At 38.5% G+C, this 24,845-nt stretch overlaps 2 protein-coding genes across 2 annotated transcripts; both read left to right on the forward strand.

Annotated features, from left to right (window-relative positions):
• The first annotated feature begins 238 nt into the window (after positions 1-238).
• LOC105392194 (trypsin-7) lies at positions 239-16,759 on the forward strand. Its single transcript, XM_038109442.2, has 8 exons — positions 239-720; positions 3,595-3,739; positions 7,561-7,638; positions 9,508-9,652; positions 10,602-10,715; positions 15,504-15,665; positions 16,139-16,264; positions 16,652-16,759. Exons 1-8 carry the CDS (start codon positions 645-647, stop codon positions 16,727-16,729), a joined length of 924 nt encoding a protein of 307 aa, XP_037965370.1. The 5' UTR covers positions 239-644; the 3' UTR covers positions 16,730-16,759.
• Positions 16,760-18,069: 1,310 nt separating this feature from the next.
• Positions 18,070-24,713, forward strand: LOC105392193 (trypsin). The gene is made up of 6 exons (XM_038109860.2): positions 18,070-18,378; positions 21,176-21,271; positions 21,934-22,066; positions 22,563-22,818; positions 24,119-24,301; positions 24,525-24,713. The coding sequence occupies exons 1-6, from the start codon at positions 18,129-18,131 to the stop codon at positions 24,690-24,692; spliced, it is 1,086 nt and encodes a 361-aa protein (XP_037965788.2). The 5' UTR covers positions 18,070-18,128; the 3' UTR covers positions 24,693-24,713.
• The last annotated feature ends 132 nt before the right edge of the window (positions 24,714-24,845 follow it).

Raw genomic sequence — 24,845 nt, forward strand, 5'->3', positions numbered from 1 at the left:
CTTTCGAACAAGGTGCAAAATGCAAGTGTTTTTTTAAGGCTCTTACGATTTAATTATTTATGTGTGAAGATCTGCATGTGCATTATTAATTTTGGACAAGTGCACGTATATATAGTTTTTGCGCTACCCAAAGTATAACACCCATAAATTTGTGTTGGTCGTCATAAAAATTACGCAATGTTGAGAAACACATAACTTACTTTTATAGTACAATAGATTACCTAAGTAACCGTTATAATATATACGTTTATATTATGTTGTTGTAATTCCGTCATCACATTTATATACAAAGATCTTTTCCGTCCTATGTGCTTTCTTTTCAGTCAGAGTTGCTATAATCCTCGTGAACACAGCTACCGGCATTTGTTTAATCAAAACGGCTATCGGCTTTTCGACAAACATGAACGGTTTATTTGCAATCAGTTAAAAATATGTGTTATTTCGAAATAGAAAACCTCAATTTAGGCACAATCGTTGTTGGTGTTCCGGAAGGAAATTTGTTTCCAAAAGCATGGCTTTGTTTTCAAAAATAGTTTAGTAAACTTCCCTTGGTGTATTGTTTCCGATAGTTTTAACTAGGATTCAGCTCAGTAGCTTGTTGAAGTGGACTAGTTTTTTACAATAAGTTGAATATTTCAATTATAATGACGCCAAAAAGTGTGGGAAGTGATTTAGTTGTGTTTACACTTATTATTAATCATATTTTATCGGGGATAAGCGGTAAGTTACAGTTTATTCTATCACAAACCTTTTAAATATCACAGAAATTACTTAATCCAGTACACAGACATTGTATACAGTTCATAGGAAATGTATTAAATCGCCTGAATCAATATTTTTTACATCATAATTATTAAAGACTAGCTGTTAAAATTAAAATGTTTTCCCGTGGGAATTCCGGGATAAAAAGTAGCTTATGTTCTTTCTCAGTGTCTAGACCATATGTATACCAAATTTCATTTAAATCCGTTCAGTAGTTTTGGCGTGAAAGAGTAACAGACAGACAGACAAACACAGTTACTTTCGCATTTATAATATTAGTTGGGATTAGGATTTGGATTATCTTATAATTTCTACTTTTTAATACATGTAATATTAATATAATATTTCCATGGATGTTTTAAGTAAATTACTCTTATGATTCCTTCTCGAAACGTCTGAAGAAACTCTTTACCTCTCGAGACAACACAATAAGACCCACTCTGTATCATTAAAATTACTTTCATATTAGAAATATTGCTTTATTCACATAAAGTATCTTCATAATATGAAGTCTCTCATTAAAAGTAAGTGTTGCTTTCCGATCCTATATTTCATATATATATATTTTATAAAAGGGGCCTTTGAACTCAATCATAATACCTAAGCTGTTCAGAGTGTATGTTCATATAAATAAGCCGATTTTTATGATATTCAATACCGACTGAAGCTTAGATTAACAATATAGGTACTAACAAATGGCATGTCACATACAAAAACAAAGCAAAAAACTGACCGTATTTTGTTTAATGTCACGCCGTTTTAAGTTCAACCTTATGACAACCATTGTACCAATGAATAAAGTCACGTCAAATAAGAGCGCCGTGGAGCGGTGGTAGCTCAGTCGGGTAAGCGCCCGCTTCTCACGCCAGAGATGCGGGTTCGAATCCCGGCGCTGACATGTACCAATGAGTCCTTTTAACTTAAGTACAATGTATACCATCGCTCTTACGGTGAAGGAAAACATCGTGAGGAAACCTGCATATCTAGATCTAGCACATCTAGATATGTGAACCCACCAACCCGCAGTGGACCAGCGTGGTGGGAAATGGTCCAAGCTTAGGAAGGCAGTTTAGACCTTGGGGATATGCACAAAGGTTCCATTCGAGAGAGCCAGGTGCAGGTACTTACACCCCCACAGAGAATAGAAAAGAATAGAATAGAAGAGCTCCGTGGTAAAAGTGGGAGACTTTTCTTTCGCAGTGACACTCCATCTAGTACATATTCAAACATCGTTGGACTGAAGTAAGATATTTTGCCATTTTACCTTTTCACACGGCAACAAGCGAAGAATAGAATGTTCGGATATTTCTTGATAAATTACTGGTGCCGTTCCGCGAATCAGTAGCTACCTAACAAAATACTTAAGTATGATAAAAAAACAAAATTCTTTACAATTGAAAAGGCTAAGCTTTTGTTAACCCTTAATCAAATGGATGATTTTTTTTGAGAAAAATGTAAACCATGTATGGTTTTTAGGTAAGTTGGGTCCGTAGATTACAAAAAAAATGATTTTAATTTTTTTTTGTGGGGGGAAAGGGGGGTTTTGCGATGGGAAATAATTTCCCACTATTCGTAATTGCAAAGCAAAATAATATCAAGTGGGAAACTATTTCCCACTAACCGGTACAGATCACAAATTTTGATTAATATTTACTACAGTTTCTATACAAGCTAGTTGCCGCTACTTTGCTTGTTTTTTTTTATAAATTATTTTTGTGTTAGAAAAAAAGCTATAAAATGATACAGAACAATATTTTAATAAGGAAATATGCAGTCGTCAAGTTGATTAAGGTAACTATCGGAAGGAGAATTAATACTGTTGGCATAGCATGAGTCGTCTTCCGAATCTGTGCCTGATAAATCAGAAATGTCAGCTATGTTTTCGACAGTTTCTTCTAAATTCTTCGTAGTAAGCGATATTTTACGTTTCTTTTTGTCCATTTTTTCAAAATGCTGCAAATAAATAAGAAGAATCAGGAGTCATAAACCGCTTATGTACTTATCAAAAATCATACATATTATTTCGTTCAATAAAGTAACATTATTATTTTATGTATAGATAAATTTAGTATATTTTTACTGCAGGAACAAATAGTGGGAAAATATTTCCCACTTATTTGAATCTACGAAAAAGCAAGAAACACCAGTTTTACCGTGCCAATAGCCATAAAATACATTTATAAAACAAGTTTAGTTTACAATAATATTGTAGTTAGGTACTTAGCAGATTTTTTTCTCCAAAAATTTTGAAATTATGTCACGAGAACCGGTTTTTGACACAGAAAAATTGAAATCGTGATTTTGACATTGACGTACGATGACAGCTTGCGGTTTTTTTTAAAGTGATGCAATTAATAAAATTTAAAACTTAATCAAGATTATTTTGTTTCTAATGTTGGTATTGATCAGACTTACCAGTAAAAAAATAAAAATATTTTTTTCGATTTAGACGAAGTGGGAAATAATTTCCCTGTATTTGATTAAGGGTTAAGTACTTTACTGATCTATGAAAACGGTAGACGAATAAATAAAATAAGACAAAGTTAGCGGTGTTACCGCTATTTTGTAAAAAGATTTTGGGCAGATACCACGGTAGGACGGTCGTTACATCAACCTTTTTTCACCCACTCCAAAAAAAGAGGGGTGTTATAAGTATGTGTATCTCAGATACTAAATTGACAGATTCTGAACGCTTCATCAACAGTCGATTGTCCCGCCAGTAGAACGATACGTCACTTAATCGCGGAACAATCTACTATTGATGAACCGTTCAGAATCTATAAATTTAGTATCTGAGATTAAAAACAGACTTTAAGTAATTATTTCCCTTAGGTGCAGCCACAACTTCGAAAACCGACTTAGAATGCGAGTTCCCGCCAAAACTAGAAGAGGATCTGACTCACATCCGGCGGAAGCGACTCACCACGGAGACCGGGCTGGTCTGCCTCGAGGACTACCCTTACACCGTGTCTGTCAGGTAAAAAAACATCATCATCAGCCTTTATCAGTCCACTGCTGGACGTAGGACTCTATCGAACGTCATTACACTATAGCTTACAACATCCGATCATTACAAGCCACTCAAAAAAAACATTTAATCAAAAAGCTGATTCAGAAACCTAAAAAACATTATTTAGGTACCTACTTAACTGCATCTCCATACATTTACGAGAAATGAAAGAATTCCACTTACCTACAAAATGTCGAAACCAAAATATTAACCCAATTTTTTATTAGAATTTGATTTAAGTATTCCATACGTTTTTAGTTGTTAATATTCTAATGTGCTTTTAACTGTACTTCAATATTGCCGATTAAGCTAGTGTTTTCCATTTAGGAGTAATTTGGTGCTATTATCTGTGGAACTTTTTCATTGCTCGTGAGTATAAATAGACGAAGGTACTTAAACTTTTCTGTCTTCGGCCTTCCTCATCCAATTTCACCTTCTCCTTATAAACTTAGATGGTCATTTGACTTTTTAATATGAGGAGTTGTATTATTTTCTTCGAATTTCCAAAACTCGTACCAAAAAAGGTTTTCAGTTTGACCCTCTTTCGGCTTACGATACCCTTTTAAACACCCTGTACTGCGAATAAACTCTCTCTTTTGTACTTGCTCAACATTTCGCCCAAGATAATAAATTCCGAATTCTATGATTTATATAGCGAGTCGAAAACAAAAGCAATAATTACTAGACAGGAAATTAATGCTTTAAGAGAAGTCGTAAACACAGATTTCCAATAATGTCTGCTGTACAATAAAGCTTTGTGGTCAGCGGGGGTAGTGCGAGTTTTTACACCGTTCGAGTAGAGGCGAGAGGTGCACCTTTCGACATCGTATGCAAAGGACGCATCATATTCAGTATTCTTTGTTTAGAATTTCACACAAGTGCGTTCTCTGGCCGTTTCTGCATACATTTATGCCAATCCGTTTGGGCCGATATGTACGATACCGATAAGTTGACGCTTACGTTAAACGTGAATTTTTTTGTAGAGTCGCCACCTAGCGGTACACGCGCTGCAATAGCTCCGCGCCGTACAAATTTGCGTTTGGTTTCACTGCTCGTTCGGTCATGAAAAACCTACACTAAGCCCTCTGGTCAGAAAGAAAATTTTACTATATTTTTAGTGTTATGTTTAAATCTTTAAGAGACTTGCTAGCTACTTATATTATACTTACGGGTGAATTTCCCGCGGCCAAAATTTGCGTGGCATCAATGAAATCGGTACTAAAAAACAAAGTTCTAATTTTCTAATAATTTTTTCCGGTTATGTGGAATAGTAATCTATATGAAGCACTAAATATTTTATCAATAGGATTAATGGATACTTTACAAAAAAATATTAAACCTCCAAATCTTTCATTGCCGTGTTTGTCCCCAGGTCATCTCGTTTTGTATTATTCTTCATTGATGAAAAAATATTGAGTGTTTAGATTTAAACTTAGTTTCATTTGATACATTAATAGTTAAAGTATTGTTACGAAATACATTTATTCAAATAAATAAAGAATATAACGAACGGTAAGTGAAAATTCATGTGTCCCAGAACTACATTTCATCGCCGTGACCTAAACATGATCAAGGATATTGTTTTATCTATGAACTTGGGTCCCCCCCTCGGTGCGCTAATCGTTTTTTACAAGTGTTGCCTAACTACTCGACGTGGAAAGAGGTACACAGGTGTCCACGTTTTCGCGCTATAGTGAAAATTATATTTGTTTTTGGTCACTGGACATTTTTTCTTTCATCGCCGTGGATAGATATAACTTCTATAAAATTAAGCTTGTCTTCTTGAGTAAGCATTCAAAAGAAAGCATTTTGAAAATATTCATCTTATAAAGTGTTTGTTTCTTCGAATAGTAAATACATTTTTTGTTATTTATATTTAATGGCTTGATTTTCATCGCCATGCTTTCATTTCCGTGGTTTCCGTGGCCAAAATTTGCTATGGCAATGAAAAAAAAGTCACGGAAATGAAAAAAATTTCATCGCCATGTCTTGTAAAATAATATGTATTCATTGCCGTGGCCTGGTTATTCATTTCCGTGGCCAGGTTATTCATTTCCGTGGCCAGGTTATTCATTTCCGTGACATATGTTTTCATCGCCATGGTATGTACGATTAGGCAAATAAAAATATATTTACCATCTTTTGTAATACAGTTAATAATACCGATCACTGAAATTACCTACAGGACTTGTCAAATTTCCTTTTTTTGCAGTTCGATAAAACGGGCGCGTATCGCGATGTATAAAAACTAAATGTATAATTTATCATTAATAACAATCACAAAATAAGTATTATTATCGTCACAGGACTAAGGTTACCGACATAGCTGTCAAAATGTGCAAGCTTAGGCAGGTAGCCGGTAGTAGCTGGATTAGGAAGGCTGAGGACCGAGTGTTGTGGCGCTTCTTGGGAGAGACATATGTCCAGCAGTGGATGATTATAGGCTGATGATGATAAAATACATTTCATATTATTATATCAATTAAAATATACTTTCATTTAGCATAGAGCTCATAAAATATTCTATCATATCACGTAATCTGTGTAAAATCCATCAACATCCACAACACCATCAAAACCCCTAGCACCAAAACCTTAAGATAGGTGCGATAACAAGGAAAGCGAGGAGGAGCGGTTAAGTGCACATGCTGCGCCCCACTTCGCTGTTGACGAACATGTGCACCTAACTGCACCTATCTTTAGGTTTTCGTGCTTTTGGTGGTTTGTTCGGTGATTTGTAATTCAGCACAGATCATGTCACATCATAATATATTTTAAAATTAACAGTTCGTATACTGTATAATATTATCATCATCATCATCATCATCATCTCAGCCATAGGACGTCCACTGCTGAACATAGGCCTCCCCCAATGATTTCCACCTTGTCCGAGGCAGCCCGCATCCAGTGCTTCCCCGCGGCCGGTACGTGGTCTCCACTTGAGGACTCTTCTGCTCCACTGACCATCAGTCCTTCAAGCAATGTGTCCGGCCCACTGCCATTTCTGCCATTTGACTCGATAGGCCATGTCGGTTACTTTGGTTCTTCTACGGATCTCTTCATTTCTGATTCGATCACGTAGAGATACTCCGAGCATAGCCCTTTCCATAGCTCGCTGGGTGACTCCGAGCCTATTTAAGAGGCCTAAAGACCACGTCTCGGCACCGTAGGTCATCACTGGCAACATGTATAATATTATACTTTATGAAAATATAGATGTTATACTAGGTAAGGTTAATTATATGTTGTGAACGATATTAATGTGAAATTAAACATTTCGTTTTTATAAGTTGCAATACGAACCTCATAATACTACTTAAAGAATTCCATACTACATTCTTTATTATTTTATACATACTTGTCGTTCTTTCTTTCGTTTCAATATCTATCCAAATATTTCTACCATACATAATCTGTCTAAGTTTGCGTTTCCCTCACAGTTTTTTTTTATTGCAGTGGATTGATTCTTTCATATCCATAGCACAGTTCTTTCATTGCCGTGGACGTTAGTTTCATTGCCGTGGATGTTTTTTTCATTGCCGTGGACGCTTATTTCATTTCCGTGAACGCATGTGTCATCGCCGTGGCACGAAATTTTTGATCATCTGTATCTCGTAAAGTTTTCAACTTATCTGATAGCCATTAAGTAAGAACACTAACATTAACAAAAACTTTAATAAAAGCGCTTTTTCAATATAAAAAACCTAAAGATAAAAAAGTCCACGGAAATGAAGATTTTTTAGGACTTGTTGAAATCCACCCTTACATAACTAAATTTTTTGTTACAGGCTACACAATAAACATTGGTGTGGAGGAGCTATCGTACACAAACAATGGATCCTGAGTGCTGCCCAGTGCTTTGACTAGTAAGTTAATGTTTTATTGTTTATCAAAGGCCACACACACACCTGAAGGGCTAGTACGGGGCGCATTTAAGACGTGACAAGAGTTCTCCGTCGCGCTCGGTCTTGAGGCCTCGCGATGTGAGTAAGCGCGATGCAAAACTCTTGTCACGTCTTAAATGCGCCCCGTACTAGCCCTTCTGCTCCTTTATAAACTTTAGAAAAGTCCAGAAGGGTTACTCTATAATGACGAAAAACTAACGAATGGCACGTTTAGTACAACGAGATAGAGTCGTGGCTCGCTCGGCAGCGCACCGAAACTTAGTTTTTCTTCATCTAGAGTAACCCCCCCTGGGTCTTCCGAAGACGGCCGGTGGATTGCTTGCAAGATAAAACATCGAATATAAAGGCCGACTGGTGTAGTGGTTAGTGACCCTGACTGCTAAGCCGAAGGTCCCGGGTTCGATTCCTGGCTGGGGCAGATATTTGTTTAAAGATATTTGTACTCGGGTATTGGGTGTTGATATTTATATTTAATATGTATCTATCTATGTATTTGTGTAGATATATCAGCTGTCCGATACCCATAACACAGGCTCTGCCTAGCTCGGGGTCGGATGGCCGTGTGTGAGATGTCCCCACATATTATATTAAATATTATATTATTATTATTATATTAAAAGTGGGTACTGACCAACTTTACGTGGTGTAATGTAACATGATACACAGCGAGTCAGTCAGTACCACCACAGAAACCAGCGAGATTTTAGAAAACAGCACAGCGTAACATTCTCGCTGGGAATGTTACATTACAGTCCGTAACGTTGGTACGGTGGCCTGCGCCTAAAAGTATACAGGCGGAGTTTTTAAAATAGCGATCTCAAGCTCACATGCTGCTCAAACACATCCACATAAACACCACTGCTATACACACACACACAACACATCCCCGGATTTATAACAGATGTAGCTGGTCCCTTCATCATCAGGGATCGTTATTTTAAAGACTCGCCTGTATACTTTTAGGCGCAGGCCACCGTACCAACGTTACGGACTGTAATGTAACATTCCCAGCGAGAATGTTACGCTGAGCTGTTTTCCTTTATATTTTATCGCATAAAAATCAACCCTATTTTCCCCTATATTTACAATACAAGGCAGAAAAATGGGTAAATAGTATGTAAATTGGCTCGACTGGAAGGAGCAAAGTGGCCTTTGATAAGCAATAAACCATTATTGATTACGAAAACCCTAATTTGACAGCCCCAATTTTATAACAACTACTATTAGACCCGTCTGAGATAAGACGTAAATATTACTGGTGCTACTAAAAATAGCAAGTTTTTTTTAACAAGCAACCCGTTTAGAAAGTTACGTGATATTACATTGATACAGTCCATCCATAAAGTCATGAAAACGGAAATGGATCTTAAGTAACAATAATATTTAAGCCGATATTTTAATCGATGTACCTATTACTTACCTACAAATTATTTTAGCACTCTGTTGAAAGGAGATTACCAATGGGTATTAAAATTTTTACATGTACCTAATACCTACCTAGTTACAAGTTGATTGGCCGAAGTGACAATGATAAAAACTTTTTGCAAAATCAAAACCTTATTTTCATGTCTTTGTAAATTAACTGTAAGTCATGCATTTTGAGGTTCAATCGACTGGAAATGCCTTCCTCTACAACCCATTTAAAGGAACCCATCGACTCACCAATATTTATATAAGTATACAGGGTGTTGCAAAAAGGGTATGCTAAGCCGAAAGGGGGTCATCTAGACCAACTTTTGTTCTACGAGTTTAGAAAATTCACAAAAAAAAAAAAACTTTTTCCATTAGTATCCCTTTTTGCAACACCCTGTACATATATTTTTCCAACAGCGTAACAAAGCAGGAAGTGACGGTTCGCCTCGGCTCCGTGTTCCGAGACTTCGGGGGCCGGATCCTGTCGGTGGTGGAGATCGTGCGGCACCCCAACTACAGGCTCGACCAGTACTATCCGGAGAACAACCTCGCGCTGATCAAGGTATTTTAGGGCCTAGTTAGCGGAAAGCTAAAGATCGCATCCAGTGGCGTGCTTTGGGAGAGGCCTACGTCTAGCAGTGGACTGCTATAGGCTGATGATGAGATACCTAGTTAGAATAGAATAGAATAGAATAAATCTTTATTCAAGGAAAACAACTTATGATAATTACATACATCCCACAAAACCAAATGTTGATATGGTTTGACTGTAGTAGTAGTTTCACCATAGTCTGTTAAAACCCCTGTTACATTGTTATGTGAATTAAACGTCACGTTGTAATTATACGTCATATCCATATAAAATTCTTGACAGATGTGTCAAAAGTCTAGAAAAAACTAAGCCTTTGATAATAATGTTCTAATAGAGTATGATGAAACTGGGGCTAAGGCTCTCTATATTATAAGGCCGTATGTATAGGTATACAGAAATTAAGCTGAAAACTTTTAAGATTCAAGCAGGTTGAAGCAGATTAAAATAAAACCAAGCAAATGACTATGAAAGCCCCTGTAAGCACTTAAAAGTTTTTTTTTTCTGTATACGGCCTAATGAAGTATGAACCGAAATAAGTCCTGCTTGATAACAATTTAGCAAATCACATTCATGTTAAAGTTCTGCTGAATGCCAAGTTTCAGTTGTAAAAACGATTTTTGTAATCGTTTGTTTTTTTCTTTAATTACCAAACACCGACCATTAGCAATTAACAATCCTTACGCAGCGCCGCTTTTCAAATCTGACGTAACATTTATGGATCTGATGATCTGATAGATGTTTGACAGGCGGGCGACGCTGCTGAATTGTTTATTGCTAATGTTCGGTTTTATCGCTAATTATTTATAACAGCCAAGAATAGAGAGCGCTGCAAAGAGCTGACTGCCAACCTCCAATGATGGAGAGGCACTATAAGAAGAAGAATGTTCGGTGGTGCTAACCCTCTACTTTATGTCTCCAGCTGAACCTGCCGATGGAGCCGAGCCCGCGCCTGCAGCCCGTGCGGCTGGCGCCGGGCGACGCGGACCGGGTGCCCGACTACGGGGAGCTCGTGGTCACGGGGTACGGGGCCGTGGTGAGTCACTGCTGTAGGTCTCCAGAAGGGTTAAAGCGCATTTAAGACGTGACAACAGTTTTGCATCACTCACATCGCGCAGCCTCAAGAGCAAGCGTGACGGAGAACTTTTGTCACGTCTTAATAGCGCCCTGTGCTACACTGGTAGAAGGGCTAATATGCGGCGCATTTAAGACGTGACAAAAATTCTCCGTTGATGTGAGTGAGCGCGATGCAACACTTATGTCACGTCTTAAATGCGCCCCGTACTATAGTGCGCGCGGAACTTGCTGGCCGCACCTTAGGTATGTGAGCGGTGGGACGGGGAGGCGGGGGCGCTTGGACTTATTAGTAACTGACATTAACAGCAAGCGCCCCCGCCTCCCCGTCCCACCGCTCACATACCTAAGGCGCGGCCAGCTAGTTCCACGTGCACTATAATAGCCCAGCTGAACCTGCCGATGGAGCCGAGCCCGCGCCTGCAGCCCGTGCGGCTGGCGCCGGGCGACGCGGACCGGCTGCCCGACTACGGGGAGCTCGTGGTCACGGGGTACGGGGCCGTGGTGAGTCACTGCTGTGTGTCTGTAGAAGGGCTAATACGGGGCGCATTTAAGACGGGACAAAAATTCTCCGTCGATGTGAGTGAGCGCGATGCAAAACTTTTGTCACGTCTTAAATGCGCCCCGTACTACTATAGTCGTCGAAATATAATAGGCCCGTTTGGACAGCTCCAAAATGTATGGGATGACAGCTGGTGTCAAACCTAAATCATAAAAAATCTAAACAATAAGTAACTTTTGGTGCTTAAAAAGTCAGATTATGTGTCTTTTTATGTATTTCATCAAGTAAATAGCAAATTTGTGTAGCTGTTCAAACGGGCCTATTATATTTCGACGACTATAGCCCAGCTGAACCTGCCGATGGAGCCGAGCCCGCGCCTGCAGCCCGTGCGGCTGGCGCCCGGCGACGCGGACCGGGTGCCCGACTACGGGGAGCTCGTGGTCACGGGGTACGGGGCCGTGGTGAGTCACTGATGTTGAGGCCAGAGGATAAAGAGCCCAAAGGGCAGTGCTAAAGGTTATCCTATAAAAACCATTTCGATACCCAACAACAAAATTGTATGCAGATGCTGATGTGCTTACAGTACGACAACTCTATATAGCACAAAGTACTCTTCGAAGACACGCCCTTACGCCATATACAGATACTGGTAAACGAAGATGTGACCTAGTCTGTAAGGTTGAAAGGCATAGAACGAAACTAGCGGACCGACATTTCTATATACTGAGTAAAGTCACATATAATCGTATAAATAAGGAAATTACTATTTTCAATAACTTTAATAATAACTTTAATTGTAAAATTGCTCTACATAAATGGCTAAAAACCCTTAACTATAATGAAACCGAAGACCTTATCCAAAAAAGATAATGAAATCCTGTACCTAATGCAAAAAATATACCTTACTCTACTCTGCATTCATTAGATAGGTTAGGTTAGTTCTAATAAATATTTAACACACACACACACACACACATATACACATACACATAACATACACACACTTTAATATGTCTATACACATAATGATCCACCAACATATCGTTTGCTTCATACCTATTGTTCTTAACTATTTTTATTTTTCTCTAATGCATGCTTTCTCTGTATCTTTAAATAATAAGTTTCGGTATCTTACAATATTGTTATAAGTACCTGCCTAATTATTTTGTGTAAAACATCATAGTTACCTAACTTTCTCCCAGAAGACAGATTTGATCTAGTCTGGGAACAAGTGCTCACTAGCCTTATAATAATCTGATACTCCCAAAAGTAGGGGATACAGGATGTTGTGCCCAAAATACAGGTTACCCTAGTTTGGATAACGATCTCCTTATTCCTCACTAAACCTATCTCAAATAAAATATTTTACAATGTAATATTATAAGGCCAATTATTGTAACTTTTCATAAATAAACGTTTTTTATTATTTATTTATTATTATTAAAGAATCTTTGGAGAAATTACCTTTTTAAATATTTTATTTTATTATGTTCGGAAAACTTACAGATATTTTATGAAGCATCTAAAAGCCATTTAAATTAAGCCTTTTTTAAAATAAAAAAAAAACTCAGGGCGGTAAAAGCTACTTGAATATTTCTTTAAAAACGCTATTTAAAAACATACAGACTAAGAAAAATGTACAGTGGACTCGTAAGAAAATTGACCCCCTCTCAGTAGCAATGTCGCTTTAAGAGGTGTCAGGTTTTTGTACAATACACGGCCTTATCGCTAAGAGTGTTCACTTACAGGCAACCTTCCAAAAAAATAATAAAACATAGCCCCTTGTGATAAATTATTACCTTCTCAAAAACTTCGTAACAATTTCGCGTGGGAGTAAAATAAAAATTCTCTAATTTTGCCTTGCACGTGTAGATTGTATAAACCGCATTTTTCAATTTATACTGTATATATTGTGTACTAACATAACTAATTATTGGGAAAATTGTTTGCAAAACTTCCGTTATTCATGTAAACTTATGGGTACGTAGAGTTTCCTATAAACATACGGTACATTTGGCACAATGGTTTCCCATAAAGGGACTGACCCTTAATCAGTTCTACACAATAACAATAGCGGTACTAAGTAGTACTAGTTTCCAATTTCCATACAAAAGGAGGTTTCTAATGTCTGAATCTATTGTTAACTTGGCAACAACTGTTCCTACGAAACTTGATACCATAATGGGACTGGAGGGTTACTCTAACTTGACATAAATAAATAAATAGATAGATACATCCTAACTAATAAATGCGAAAGTAACTGTGTCTGTCTGTCTGTCTGTCTGTCTGTTACTCTTTCACGCCAAAACTACTGAACGGATTTGAATGAAATTTGGTATACATACGGTCTAGACCCTGGGAAAGAACATAGGCTACTTTTTATCCCGGAATTCCCACGGGAAAACCTTTTAAGGCGAAGCGAAGCGCGCGGGAACAGCTAGTATTAAATATAAATATCAACACCCAAGACCCGAGTACAAATATCTGTTTTTAAACAAATATCTGCCCCAGCCAGGAATCGAACCCGGGACCTTCGACTTAACAGATAGTGTCACTAACGACTACACCAGTCGGCCGTCAACAGCTGCTCACCAACGTTAAAAAAAACCCAATATTCGACACTAATAGCCGCATAACTTTTGAACTGCTAAGCTGATGTTGATAAAATAAAGCTAAAAATAAAGCAAAGCATTGATAAAATAAAGCTTTCTTTTCTTCTTTCTTCTTTCGAAAACACTTGGGGTAACTTGACCCGAAAGTAAGAAATCGAAAATCACTTTAGCCGTTTGGAAGCTAAGAAGCACAGACAGATACACAGAGACACGTTATACTTATAACACTACCATCTTTAGTCAAGGGTTAAAAAAACGCACGATTCAAAGTCAAAGTCAAAAAAAATTATTCATCGTACAAATATAAAATTTTCTGATGAACGTCAATTTTTACAAATTACTCTCCGTTCGGATAAGGGGGGGCTCTTTCTGTCTAAGGAGAAGAACGGAGGCAAGAAACTCCTGAGATTGAGAGTGATTTTTAATACCACCCAGAAAGAAGCAGCAGTCCTCCGAAACTTCATATTTAGTAAGATAAAGTGACCCCTCTGGTGAATGCTCTTAGCTCCTTAGCAACAAAATTCGGTGTCTGAAGTACCTAAGTATATGTAGTACTTATATTATTTTGTTGAATGCCTTAACCCAAATTTCAGCCTTATTCAGAATAAAGTGGTTAACAACAGTTCTTTTGACGACATTGAGATTTTCCTTCATATAAATTGAGAAAATTATGTAAAGGAAATAGCTGAATAACTTAATTAATTTAGTGTTCAAAGACATTTCTTATCAAATCTAGCGGTTCAATTGCTTTAGTTCCATCATGAATATTATTCTGAGAAGATTTGAGTATTTTATTAACTACGGCTTTGACAATAAGTATATTATGTATAGTATAGGTACCTAACCTACCAGTTTTTAACAGATTATATATTTCTTTAATTTTAAATTAAAAACTAGGTATATTAAAATAAACTCGTGGCATCATTAATTTGGTACAAATTTCGGAATTATATCATTGCTCGCGAGCTTCGATCATATCTCGCGAGTGCTGATCCTAATCCTAATCGTATCGTAACAAATATTATAAATGCGAAAGTAACTGTGTCTATTACTCTTTCACGCCAAAACCACTTAACGGATTTGAATGAATTTTGGTATAAGTATGGTCTAGTCCCTGAGATAGAGCATAGGCTACTTTTTATTCCGGAATTCCCACGGGAAAACTTTTTAAGGCGAAGCGAAGCTCGCGGGAACAGCTAGTGTAATCTAATTCCTCTGTTGCAAACAGTAGGCCTTATTATAATACTTTATTAAATTTTATCACTGTGGTGAAAGTAGCCAGTCAGATTAGTACTGACTGTCCAGAGTGCGCCGGATTGACCTGTTACTTAGGCCCGGGTCCCCTATTTTCGCCGTAGGTCGCGTCCAGCGTCACGCCGTAGGCCGCGTCACGATGCTCACTATAGAAATGTACTGATGCGGTCTCCCTCACACGCCGACGTTGGCGCGTAGACGTAGTGAGCATCGTGACGCGGCCTACGGCGTGACGCTGGACGAGACCTACGGCGAAAAATAGGAGACCCGGGCCTTAGTTTGACGCAGCACAAAAGTGTAAACGCCGCCAACTTCAGAACTATGAATTTGTTTGAACCGCACTGAAACCCCCAAACCCTTACCAATACTCTTCTTTCCCCAGACGACAGGTCAGATCCGTCACGGAGTGAACCAGGAGTTGCGACGCATGATGGCCCAGGAGGTAGACAAAGCAGAGTGTAGACAGCTGTACGGAGGCGACTACCAGCTGCAACACGACCACATGTGTCTGAAGAGCGTGGTCAAAGGAATCGCGTTGTGTGCGGTTAGTAAATTCAAGAAGCTTTGTCAGGCAGCATACTAAGGCTCCATCAGTTTCCAGGACTCTCATAGGTTGAGCTGGTGTAATATGTAGGTACTAGGAGCTTAGGATAGCGCAGGAGGTGGAAAAGGTGGAATAATAGTCCATAGCAGTCCTCTTTTGGACATAAGCTAGTGTCCTGGACACCAGAAATCTCCAACTATCTGGGTGTTAAGGCAACTAATGCAGATTATCTATAGCTAGGTAATATACCTAGAAAGGAATAAGTATACCAGCGTTTTATGATCTGAGATAGTTTTCAATACATACGCAGACCCAGTCTTAAACCTAACAGTTAATCGTGAAGGTTATTCATAATCATAACCCTCCATAAAGGAGAAATATAAAAGGCTTGTAATATATTACCACCATTGACTTATTACTGTCTGTATAGACTGATGACGACGATGTACCTACCTACCATTCTCTCATTACAGGGTGACATTGGGGACCCGGCCGTCCACTTCAGCGGAGGATCAAAGGGAGGGGAACTGTACGGCATAGCCCTCTTTTCTGGCACAGAAGAATGCGCTTACAAGTCCAAACCTGGAGTGTTTGCAAAGGTATAACAATGTTCTAATGACATAATTTACTTGTACTAGTGCATGTGTTGTAAGTTCCCAAACTCAAAACTTCGTTCCTAAGCTTAGGCCATTTCCAGCTACGGTGGTTTATTACGGGTTAACACAAATCTAGATGTGTTAAACCTAGGTCTAAGCATGCAAGTTTCCTCACGATGTTTTCCTTCACCGTAAAAGCATAAGGTACCAAAGAAATAAGGATTCCAAAGAATTCCTTGGGGCATGTCAGGAGAGGGCTGGCGTGCGAAGTGACTCATCTACCGACCACCACAGCCCCAACTTACCTAACCCTCTAGGCGTTAAAGCTTACAGATTAAACCTTGGATCAAAGGTTTGGCCTATTTAATATTTTTTCTCTGTTCTATCCAGGTGTCCTACAGTAGGAAGTGGATCAACAGCGTGATCAATGACTCCTCTGGAACTGCCAAAGACAGCTCTGAATCCTGAATAAATAATGATTTTGATGTTATAAAATTCTTGGTTTGTTTTATTTCATCAGCTAAGTATTCGTAATTCAATCCTAAGTATTATTGTGTCTACGAAATCGTTCAAATTCCAGAGTCTTTGACGTAATCATACTTACAGCCGAAAATAACTTTATCCCATTTAGGGCGAGTCCAGATTAGGCAGTCCCTGAAATTCCGTCTAATGAGCCCACGCCACAATATTAAGTTAGGAGAATTAATAAGTTGAATGAATAATTTGAAACTATAGGTGGTCTGGTTAAGATATTTGAGTCTGTTCATACCCGAACTTTTATATCTTCCAAAAAAAATCCAAGGTCCATAGGAAACCCTTGAAATTATGATTTAGTTAAATAACATCTATAACTAGTTAATTACACAAAGTAGTTAATCACTATTCATTAGATATATTGGACACGGCTTTTAAAAATAATACAGAAAGAAAGAAGACTAATATAGCTTCCTATTGTTACAATTGTAGTCTGGGAGTAGGATACTCGAATCCCTGCAGAGGTCCACGTGTAGGCTTTGCCAAAACGATCAAGCAGCGAAAATACTGAAAATCGACGCAAGTTTGTATGGCGCGGGCCTAGTTCAGCGCTTGTACCGCTAGGTGGCGATTCTCCTGTACCATATACATTCTCGTTTACTCACCACTTCTACTCGAACGGCGTAAAAAAACTCGCACTCCGCATCCAGGTATATTTTCCTAGCTACCTAGGCAAGCTGAAAAAAAGAACTCCTCATTGTTGGTGCTGAATGCTGAAAATAAAGAAGCATAGCTAATTAACTGTTTTTTTTCCACACTATCCATTCCATTCCACCAGTTAGTGGCTGACACACCTAAGCGTAAAGGAGGTGCCAAACCCATAAAGAAAACAGAGTTAAAACTTTTAAATTTAATTTAACGCTACAGGCATAGTCATTATATTTATTTACAATTCTTTACCAACACTCCCAAGGTTTTCAAACACAAAAAAACCATAACCTACTTTGATCATAACAATTATAAAACTCTTACACCCAAAGTTTGTCTGAAGGAAGTCGATTCGGTTATATTTATAACGTATAGTGAGAGCTTAGATTAAGATCTACTTAAGTGCTTAATTAATTAAAAAAATCTAAATTCTTTATTGTTGTTACTTAAAATAGATATGGTTATTACATTGTGGGTCTCTTCTTGTAAGTTTTAAAAACCTTAATTTAATCTAGCTCCGAGACTATCAGACTCCTGAGAAACCATTGTCCAGTCTACCCTATTGTTCTAGAAACAACCATTCATTTTTCCTACAACTTTCCAACCATTACTATTTAACACGACACTCAAATCACTTCCTTTGGTAATTCACACCATTCTCAATTCATCCAAAAACCTTCGTAAAATGTGCCGTATTTTTTTAGTGCAAATTTTAATTTTGTCGTCGTTTTTGAGTGCGTATTCTGAGGATACGTCCGAAGATTCTGATGAGAGTCGCTCTCCGGAGACGAGTAGTCATGAACATGATGTGAACAACGCGGTGAACAATGATGATGATGATGATGACGGGAAAGCGCAGGGTGTGTCTCCAAAGGGAATGAGTGGATATGAAAAAGTGATCAAGCTTGAAACTAGGAGAGTGAACACTGATAACGGTAAGTAATTACATTAATGAGCAATGACAAAGTATATACAAATGCACTCATGACTGTAATCTCCGAAGGGGTAGTCAGAGGTGGCTCACAAAGCGAGCCACCCACTTTTCGCAGCACATTTGTACTCACGTGATAGGTGCTAAGTATATTGGCAATTACAAAGTTCCAGTCACAATAGCACCAAATTATACTCCTAAACGGAAAAGGCTAGCTTAATGACGCCGTCTGCAATCTTGAATGAGGCGTTTGTTAAAAAAAAAAAAAGTTCCTTTTTGGAGAAATAGATGGCGTTGTCTGGGGTTGTACCAACTTTCAAACCCTCAGAACACACTCAGATCACAATATGTTATTCTGTGAGGCTAACGAAATGTGAAAGTGACGTAGGTAGGTAGAATTGTAGTATTATTTTCTCTATGATGTCGATGTCACTGTTGCTTCAGCGTTCAGTGCGATTGTGCGTACAGCCGTTCTTTTCAAGTTTTCTCAGTTTACTTGTGTTTCTCCTGGGCCCCAAGTCTGCTAAGGAATGGCGGCACAGTTGTGTGTCGGCAGCATGGGTTTCGCACTGTAGGTATTCATTATCTGCGTTTTAGGAAATATTTATTGCATCTTTTTTAAAGAACTAACGTTAATAAACAGTAATAAGTGTTAAGTGTTTCATATTGCACTACTGGGACTCACTAACAAAGAGAAAACAGATACCTAAAGTCGGAAAACCATTCAGACGACACAGCATTGAGCCGCCATTCATTAGCAGACTTGAGGCCCTGTATTAATTGAGTTGTAGTTGAGCTATCTGCTCCTCCTCCCTTGATACTGTAGAGTTAGTGCACATTTCTTTGGGATCTTATTTAGGATCATACAATAAATAAAAATAGAAAATCAGTTCTCGCACGCAGCACCCGTTCAAACGGCGCGCATAGAAAAAAGAACACTACGTGACGGCGCGGGTAGAACTATTCACAGAATACTTAGCACTATCCCAAGCCACATGCAGTCTGAGCCTCGGAAGGATGGCTCGCGCTACCACCCGACATTTAATCACAACTAGTGAGTTCTTATTCTGAGTTTAGTACTCTTTGCTCTCTATGTAATTTTTGAAAGTTGGTACACTGCGTTTTCACGCCATCTATCGGCTTACCCAAAAGCTCAACTGACAGCTGTCAAGGAAAACGGCTCATTACATTTAACGGCGCATTAGAATATTAACAAGAAATATGTTTCAAAAAATTTGGGCCATTTCGTGACGTGGGTGGAACTTTTTCATTGCTCGCGAATGTATTATAACGTGCATGATCTAACGTAAGTGATGGATATGTGGCAGTCATCTGGTCTCTCTCTCTCTGGAATCTCCTTTTTGGTTGAGCTCACTAGCGCGTTCATTGGATGGCGCTATTCAACATATTTCTTACTCTTTCACAGAAAACCGTTTGGTATTCGCTGTATTTGCTTCACATTAAAATAATCTCCGAAAGTAGCTTACTAAGGTCCGTTCAGTTTTTTTTTCCCTATAGGTAGGTACTACCTATAATTAATTACTTAGTCAAACTTTGTAATCACGCCGCTTCAAGCGTGAAAGAAGGACAAACTTACACAGTTTCTTAATGGAATTTGGTTGAAATAAATTTTGTGAGTTGGTCCTATGAAAGCTATTCAGGTACAGTTAGCAAAAGACATAAATATTATCTTGAGCTTATATACCTAATTAAGGTAAATGTCCCAGTAGTTGACATAGTAGTGACAATAATAAAAGCGTTGTTAGGGAAAAACTTTTATTACGAAATCAGGCGGTAACTAAGTAACACATTTTGGTAAATCAGTCTTCTATCTAAATTATTTCCTTACAATCAAGTATCTAATTAAACGTTTTTTACTATTTTCCGACAAAATTCAAACAGTCCCAAAATGTACCTATAATTGATAGGAAATTTTTCACTTCGCCCAGTAATTGACAAAGTAGTTTTACATTCTGTGTTCCAGTAATTGATATGAAGTCATCAACAAAAAATAATACAAAGTATTAAAAATCTGTCATAGCAAAAGTAAAGTAATTTTCAAACATAAAAACATTCAACATTTTTCATGTCTGAGCAACATATTTTAAACATTAACCTTACTTGATAGGGGGTATCAACTACTAGGTTTTTGATTTTTTCTTGTCCTAGTAGATGATACTCGTCACAAACAAGTAAATATAATCAAAATTGGTAAAAGAAGCATGAACCAGCGAAGTAACTTTACATTCAAAGGTAATAAAAACAATACTTACCCGTAAAACGCCATAAATCAACTGCAATATCGTACCGGGGAACACTCCGAGCTTAGTTATTCAATTTACGAAACACAAGTAAACGCGTTGATGCAAACGGCTACGCGCGAAAAAAAATTATACGTCAAATTGAATCGATGCAGAATACTGACACTTTGTTAGTCAATTTGAGAGACTTCAAAGTTCAAATATTTACAGGAGTCCGTTTAAAAACTTAATTAGTTTTCTTATTATTCAACCATAAAGTTGAAACTATCAATTACTGGGACGCTATCAACTACAGGGACATTTACCTTATGTGTATCTTAGTTATGTATCAATCAAATATTAATTATTATAAATTAAATAATTATTAAATTTGATTCATCAGAATAAAACTATTGAGCTGGGGTGGCCAATGTAATTATTTTGCAGACTGTATATTACTACTTAGATCCAGCAAAAATAGACCTTTCTCAGTGTTTGTCATAGCAATAATAACAGGATACTTACCGGAAACAGGTACTAATCGACCCTTCCACTCCACAGAGGGGAAGGAACCGGAAGCGAACGCACCGGAACCGGAAGTAGAAAATCCGAAATCCACCGCTTCGGGGAACTCAACAAAAAAGCCTCACGAAAATGGTGAATATCCATTTATCCATCCATTTTCCTTATATCGGATTTTAAATCCCGTCTTTATAAGTCCAAAGACTCTTTGGACTTATATTTTAATAAAATTAGTGTAGGTGTCATCTTTTTAAACAGGGTGTTAACTGGATTACATAATTATTTCCTTGAAACGGTATCGGAACGTAGAGTAAATTTTAAGAGCATCATTTTCGAGTGAAGTATAATTAACTTTGTATTAATAATACGTCGGGAGCACCGTTGGCAGTTTGCGTGACGACTGACGTTGTTTCATCCTTTCACCACGGTGGCAAAACCTAGACTCTATAAAAAATCGTTTTACGAACCATGAGAATTATAGAGGGCAAACAGAAACTTATAAATATGTATACTTAGGCGTTAGGCGTTTCACGTGCTGCTATGCTAATATTTCACCTTTTTCTTGAAGCAACGTCCTATAGCAAAACTATCGTATCTTGTTAGCATAGAGGTGACTACACCAGAGCTGGACTAGGTTTGTACCGTGGTGAAAGGATTACCAAGTCAGATTAGCTTCAGTCACCCAGGGTCCACCGTACGTAATTAATATTTATAAGATACAGGCTCTTACATCATTCCTCATTCATGCACACCTATTCTATCAGCTATAATGAGACAGCAAACCCATTTACCCACAGCTCCGAATGAGACAGTGACCACGTTCTACCCGTACCGCTACACTGCTGCCATCTTGCGGAAGGGTTCGTACTACGCGGCTGGGGCTCTCATTACACAGAAACTTATACTCACTGCTGCTGGGCCGTTCTTTACGTGAGTAGCCAGGCTGATGATGATCAGCCAGCTAGCTTCCAATGCTCGATAAAGGCTTCTCCCATCATAAGCACAACCCTCCATGTCCCCGCTGCTGGAAAGAAGAAGAAAAAGCCTTAGCGCTTTTACCACAGTCTGTTAGTCATTAACACCCCTGTTACATTGTAATGTCGTGAATTACACGTCATCTCCATATTAAATTCTTGACAAATGTGTCAAAAGTCAACAACTACTCCCTTGTTATGATCTAACAGAGTATGGTGAAACTGGGGCTTAGACTGGTAGTGGTTGATGATAAACTAAACTACTGAACAGATGGATGAATATTTACCGAACCGATTACACAATTTCGTTCGACATAATAATGCTACATTATCCCCAAACGATTCGCTTTTAATACACGGAAAACCCTTTAAATATGAGGCAAGGTTCCCACGAAACTGCCAGTATCTAACCATCGTTTTTGTTTAATTTTCTTCCTTCTATTCAACAACAGAATGCAGTCATCAATCCGCCTCTTCAAAGTCCGTCTCGGCTCTCTGCATAACAAGCAGGGTGGACAGCTGATGCCGCTCAAATCCATCCAAATCCACCCATCCTTCGACCCCAAGAAGCCAGAGTTTGACGTCGCTCTGGTCGAGATGGGATACAAAGTGGACATCTCGGATAGTGTGAAACCGACTGACATATCCAGCTCTAATGAGAAAGTTGTGGTGGCCAAGTTTCTGGTGTCGTATTGGCCGCGGCTTATTGTAAGTAATATCTAACTACAGTCAGCTGCATACATGCTTTTGTACCTTGTCAGTTCATACTACTTCATACATTGAAACATTGACGGTTCGTCAGTTTGACAAGGTACAGAAGTGTATAGCCACTTATGAAGCTGACCGTACAAGCTTCAGAATCATCTTTCAGGCTTATAACACTACTTCATCCAAATACTACGTTACATCTGACTACCTATTTTTCTGTGCTTTGCGTCATCTCTAAAAGGTTCACAAGCATTATCATTATCAGCCTGTAATCGTCCACTGCTGGACATAGGTCTCTCTTTAAGTGCCACAACACTCTATCATCAGCTTTCCACATTTATAGCCACTACCGGCCACCTTTCTGAGATCATCTCTATCTTAGATTATTTTATAAATATTTTTTTGAAATCAGTCCCGTAATTTCTGTGCATAAATGTAGGTAATGTAATGTATAAGTAGGTAGATTACGGAATGATCCACTGTCGTTCTTTTTTTACGACGCATGGATTGAATGAATTATGGATTTCCATTTCCACTCGCATTAGGTCTGGTTCTGGTAAACATAGTAGGTATTTATTATGTACTTAGCTAAGTAGGTTCAATAATAAATTACTATTTAAGTAGTTACCTATTTATCTTAGTAGGTCAGTAGGTATACGTATACTTAGATAAGTTTATTCCAGAAAAGGCCTGATTATAGCAAGCTCCACTTTTTGGGACCGTAATAAACATTGGAAAACGATAAAATATACACCTACGTACCAGCTTGTGTCAATAACAATTGCTCACACTACTAGTTGTAGGTGGCCCACTTACACGGGTGTCGAACCTACCTATTTAAGTAAACAACACCCAACAAAAGATAACCTAAACACACAAGAACTCACTCAACAGACCGTTTATAAATAATTTTAGTTCAACATGCCATTCCTCAAAGTTTTCCTATTAAAGATCGGCCATAACTTTGAAACAGTTGCACGAACCTATCATAGGAACCCACTCAATACTAGGTACTCATACTTATACAAACGACTATTTACCTAGTTATACCTAACGAGGAAAAAATACGACCGTATGGTGTAGCGGTTATTGACCCTGACTGCTATGCCAAAGGTCCGGGTTCGATTCCCGGCCGTTGAAGTTCTTTGTAGTGTAGACGGATTATTTAATTTCTAACTAGGTACATACCTAGGCACTAAGCTTTGCTTTCTCCGTTTTTTTGGCTACCTAACTACCTATACCTACAGTCCTACATAGAAGCCTAGGAGGTCAACTACATAAACTCACCGCCTCTCCCCAGGTCAACGGCCTCCCGCTCCCCTCATCAGCGGAAGAGAGGATCAAGTTCAACTACCTGCGCGTCTCCCTACAGAGCTACCTGCCGAGGGACACCTGCTTGTGGGTGTACAAAGCCGCTGAGGTCGCCCTGGACGAGTCCTCGATGTGTCTGACGCCGCTGGTCACGCATCATAGCGTTTGTACGGTGAGTGGGGTTTAGATTACTCTTGTCATAACTAGATGGGGTGAAACTTGCGAAGGCTGGTAATGATTGGATGAGGAAAGTTATAACTAGTTACTGTTGCATTCTGTACCCCTCCACTCCTACGCATTGAACATCCTTTCTAGTATTACGTATTTACCTTGTAGTGACTATACCTACCCACCTACGTAAATAACGGTACTAATAATAGCTTCTGTAACCCCAGCCCGACGTGGGTGCTCCGGTGGTCGCGGAGGACGGCCTCTGGGGCGTGACCTCGGGTTACGTCGCCAGCAACTGCAAGAAAACACCCAGCCCCACTCTCTTTACGCGTCTCTCCACTCCCGCCGTCAAGTCCTGGATCGCTGAAATCAAGAAGAATAGTAGATTTTAGTTTGGTTTAGTAGTTGAAATAGTGTTTCTCGTCGTAGCTTCTAACTGTTATTTATTATAGGTGTAAGTAGTATAAATTTTAATTATCTATCAGATAAGTCACATGTGTAGCTGATTCTTAATAAACTTAAACGGAACGCATCCATATTTTGAC

This window comes from Plutella xylostella, chromosome 20 (genome assembly GCF_932276165.1).
Source record: "Plutella xylostella chromosome 20, ilPluXylo3.1, whole genome shotgun sequence".
NCBI classification, from domain to species: Eukaryota; Metazoa; Arthropoda; class Insecta; order Lepidoptera; family Plutellidae; genus Plutella; species Plutella xylostella.

Excerpts from the sequence above, each read along its gene's own strand:
- LOC105392193 (XM_038109860.2), top strand. The coding sequence starts at position 18,129 with ATGTGCCGTATTTTTTTAGTGCAAATTTTAATTTTGTCGTCGTTTTTG. Across the intron at positions 21,272-21,933 it reads AAAAAAGCCTCACGAAAATG|CTCCGAATGAGACAGTGACC; the intron begins GTGAATATCCAT and ends ATTTACCCACAG. Across the intron at positions 22,819-24,118 it reads CGTATTGGCCGCGGCTTATT|GTCAACGGCCTCCCGCTCCC; the intron begins GTAAGTAATATC and ends GCCTCTCCCCAG.
- LOC105392194 (XM_038109442.2), top strand. The coding sequence starts at position 645 with ATGACGCCAAAAAGTGTGGGAAGTGATTTAGTTGTGTTTACACTTATT. Across the intron at positions 721-3,594 it reads TATTTTATCGGGGATAAGCG|GTGCAGCCACAACTTCGAAA; the intron begins GTAAGTTACAGT and ends TATTTCCCTTAG. Across the intron at positions 16,265-16,651 it reads AACCTGGAGTGTTTGCAAAG|GTGTCCTACAGTAGGAAGTG; the intron begins GTATAACAATGT and ends TGTTCTATCCAG.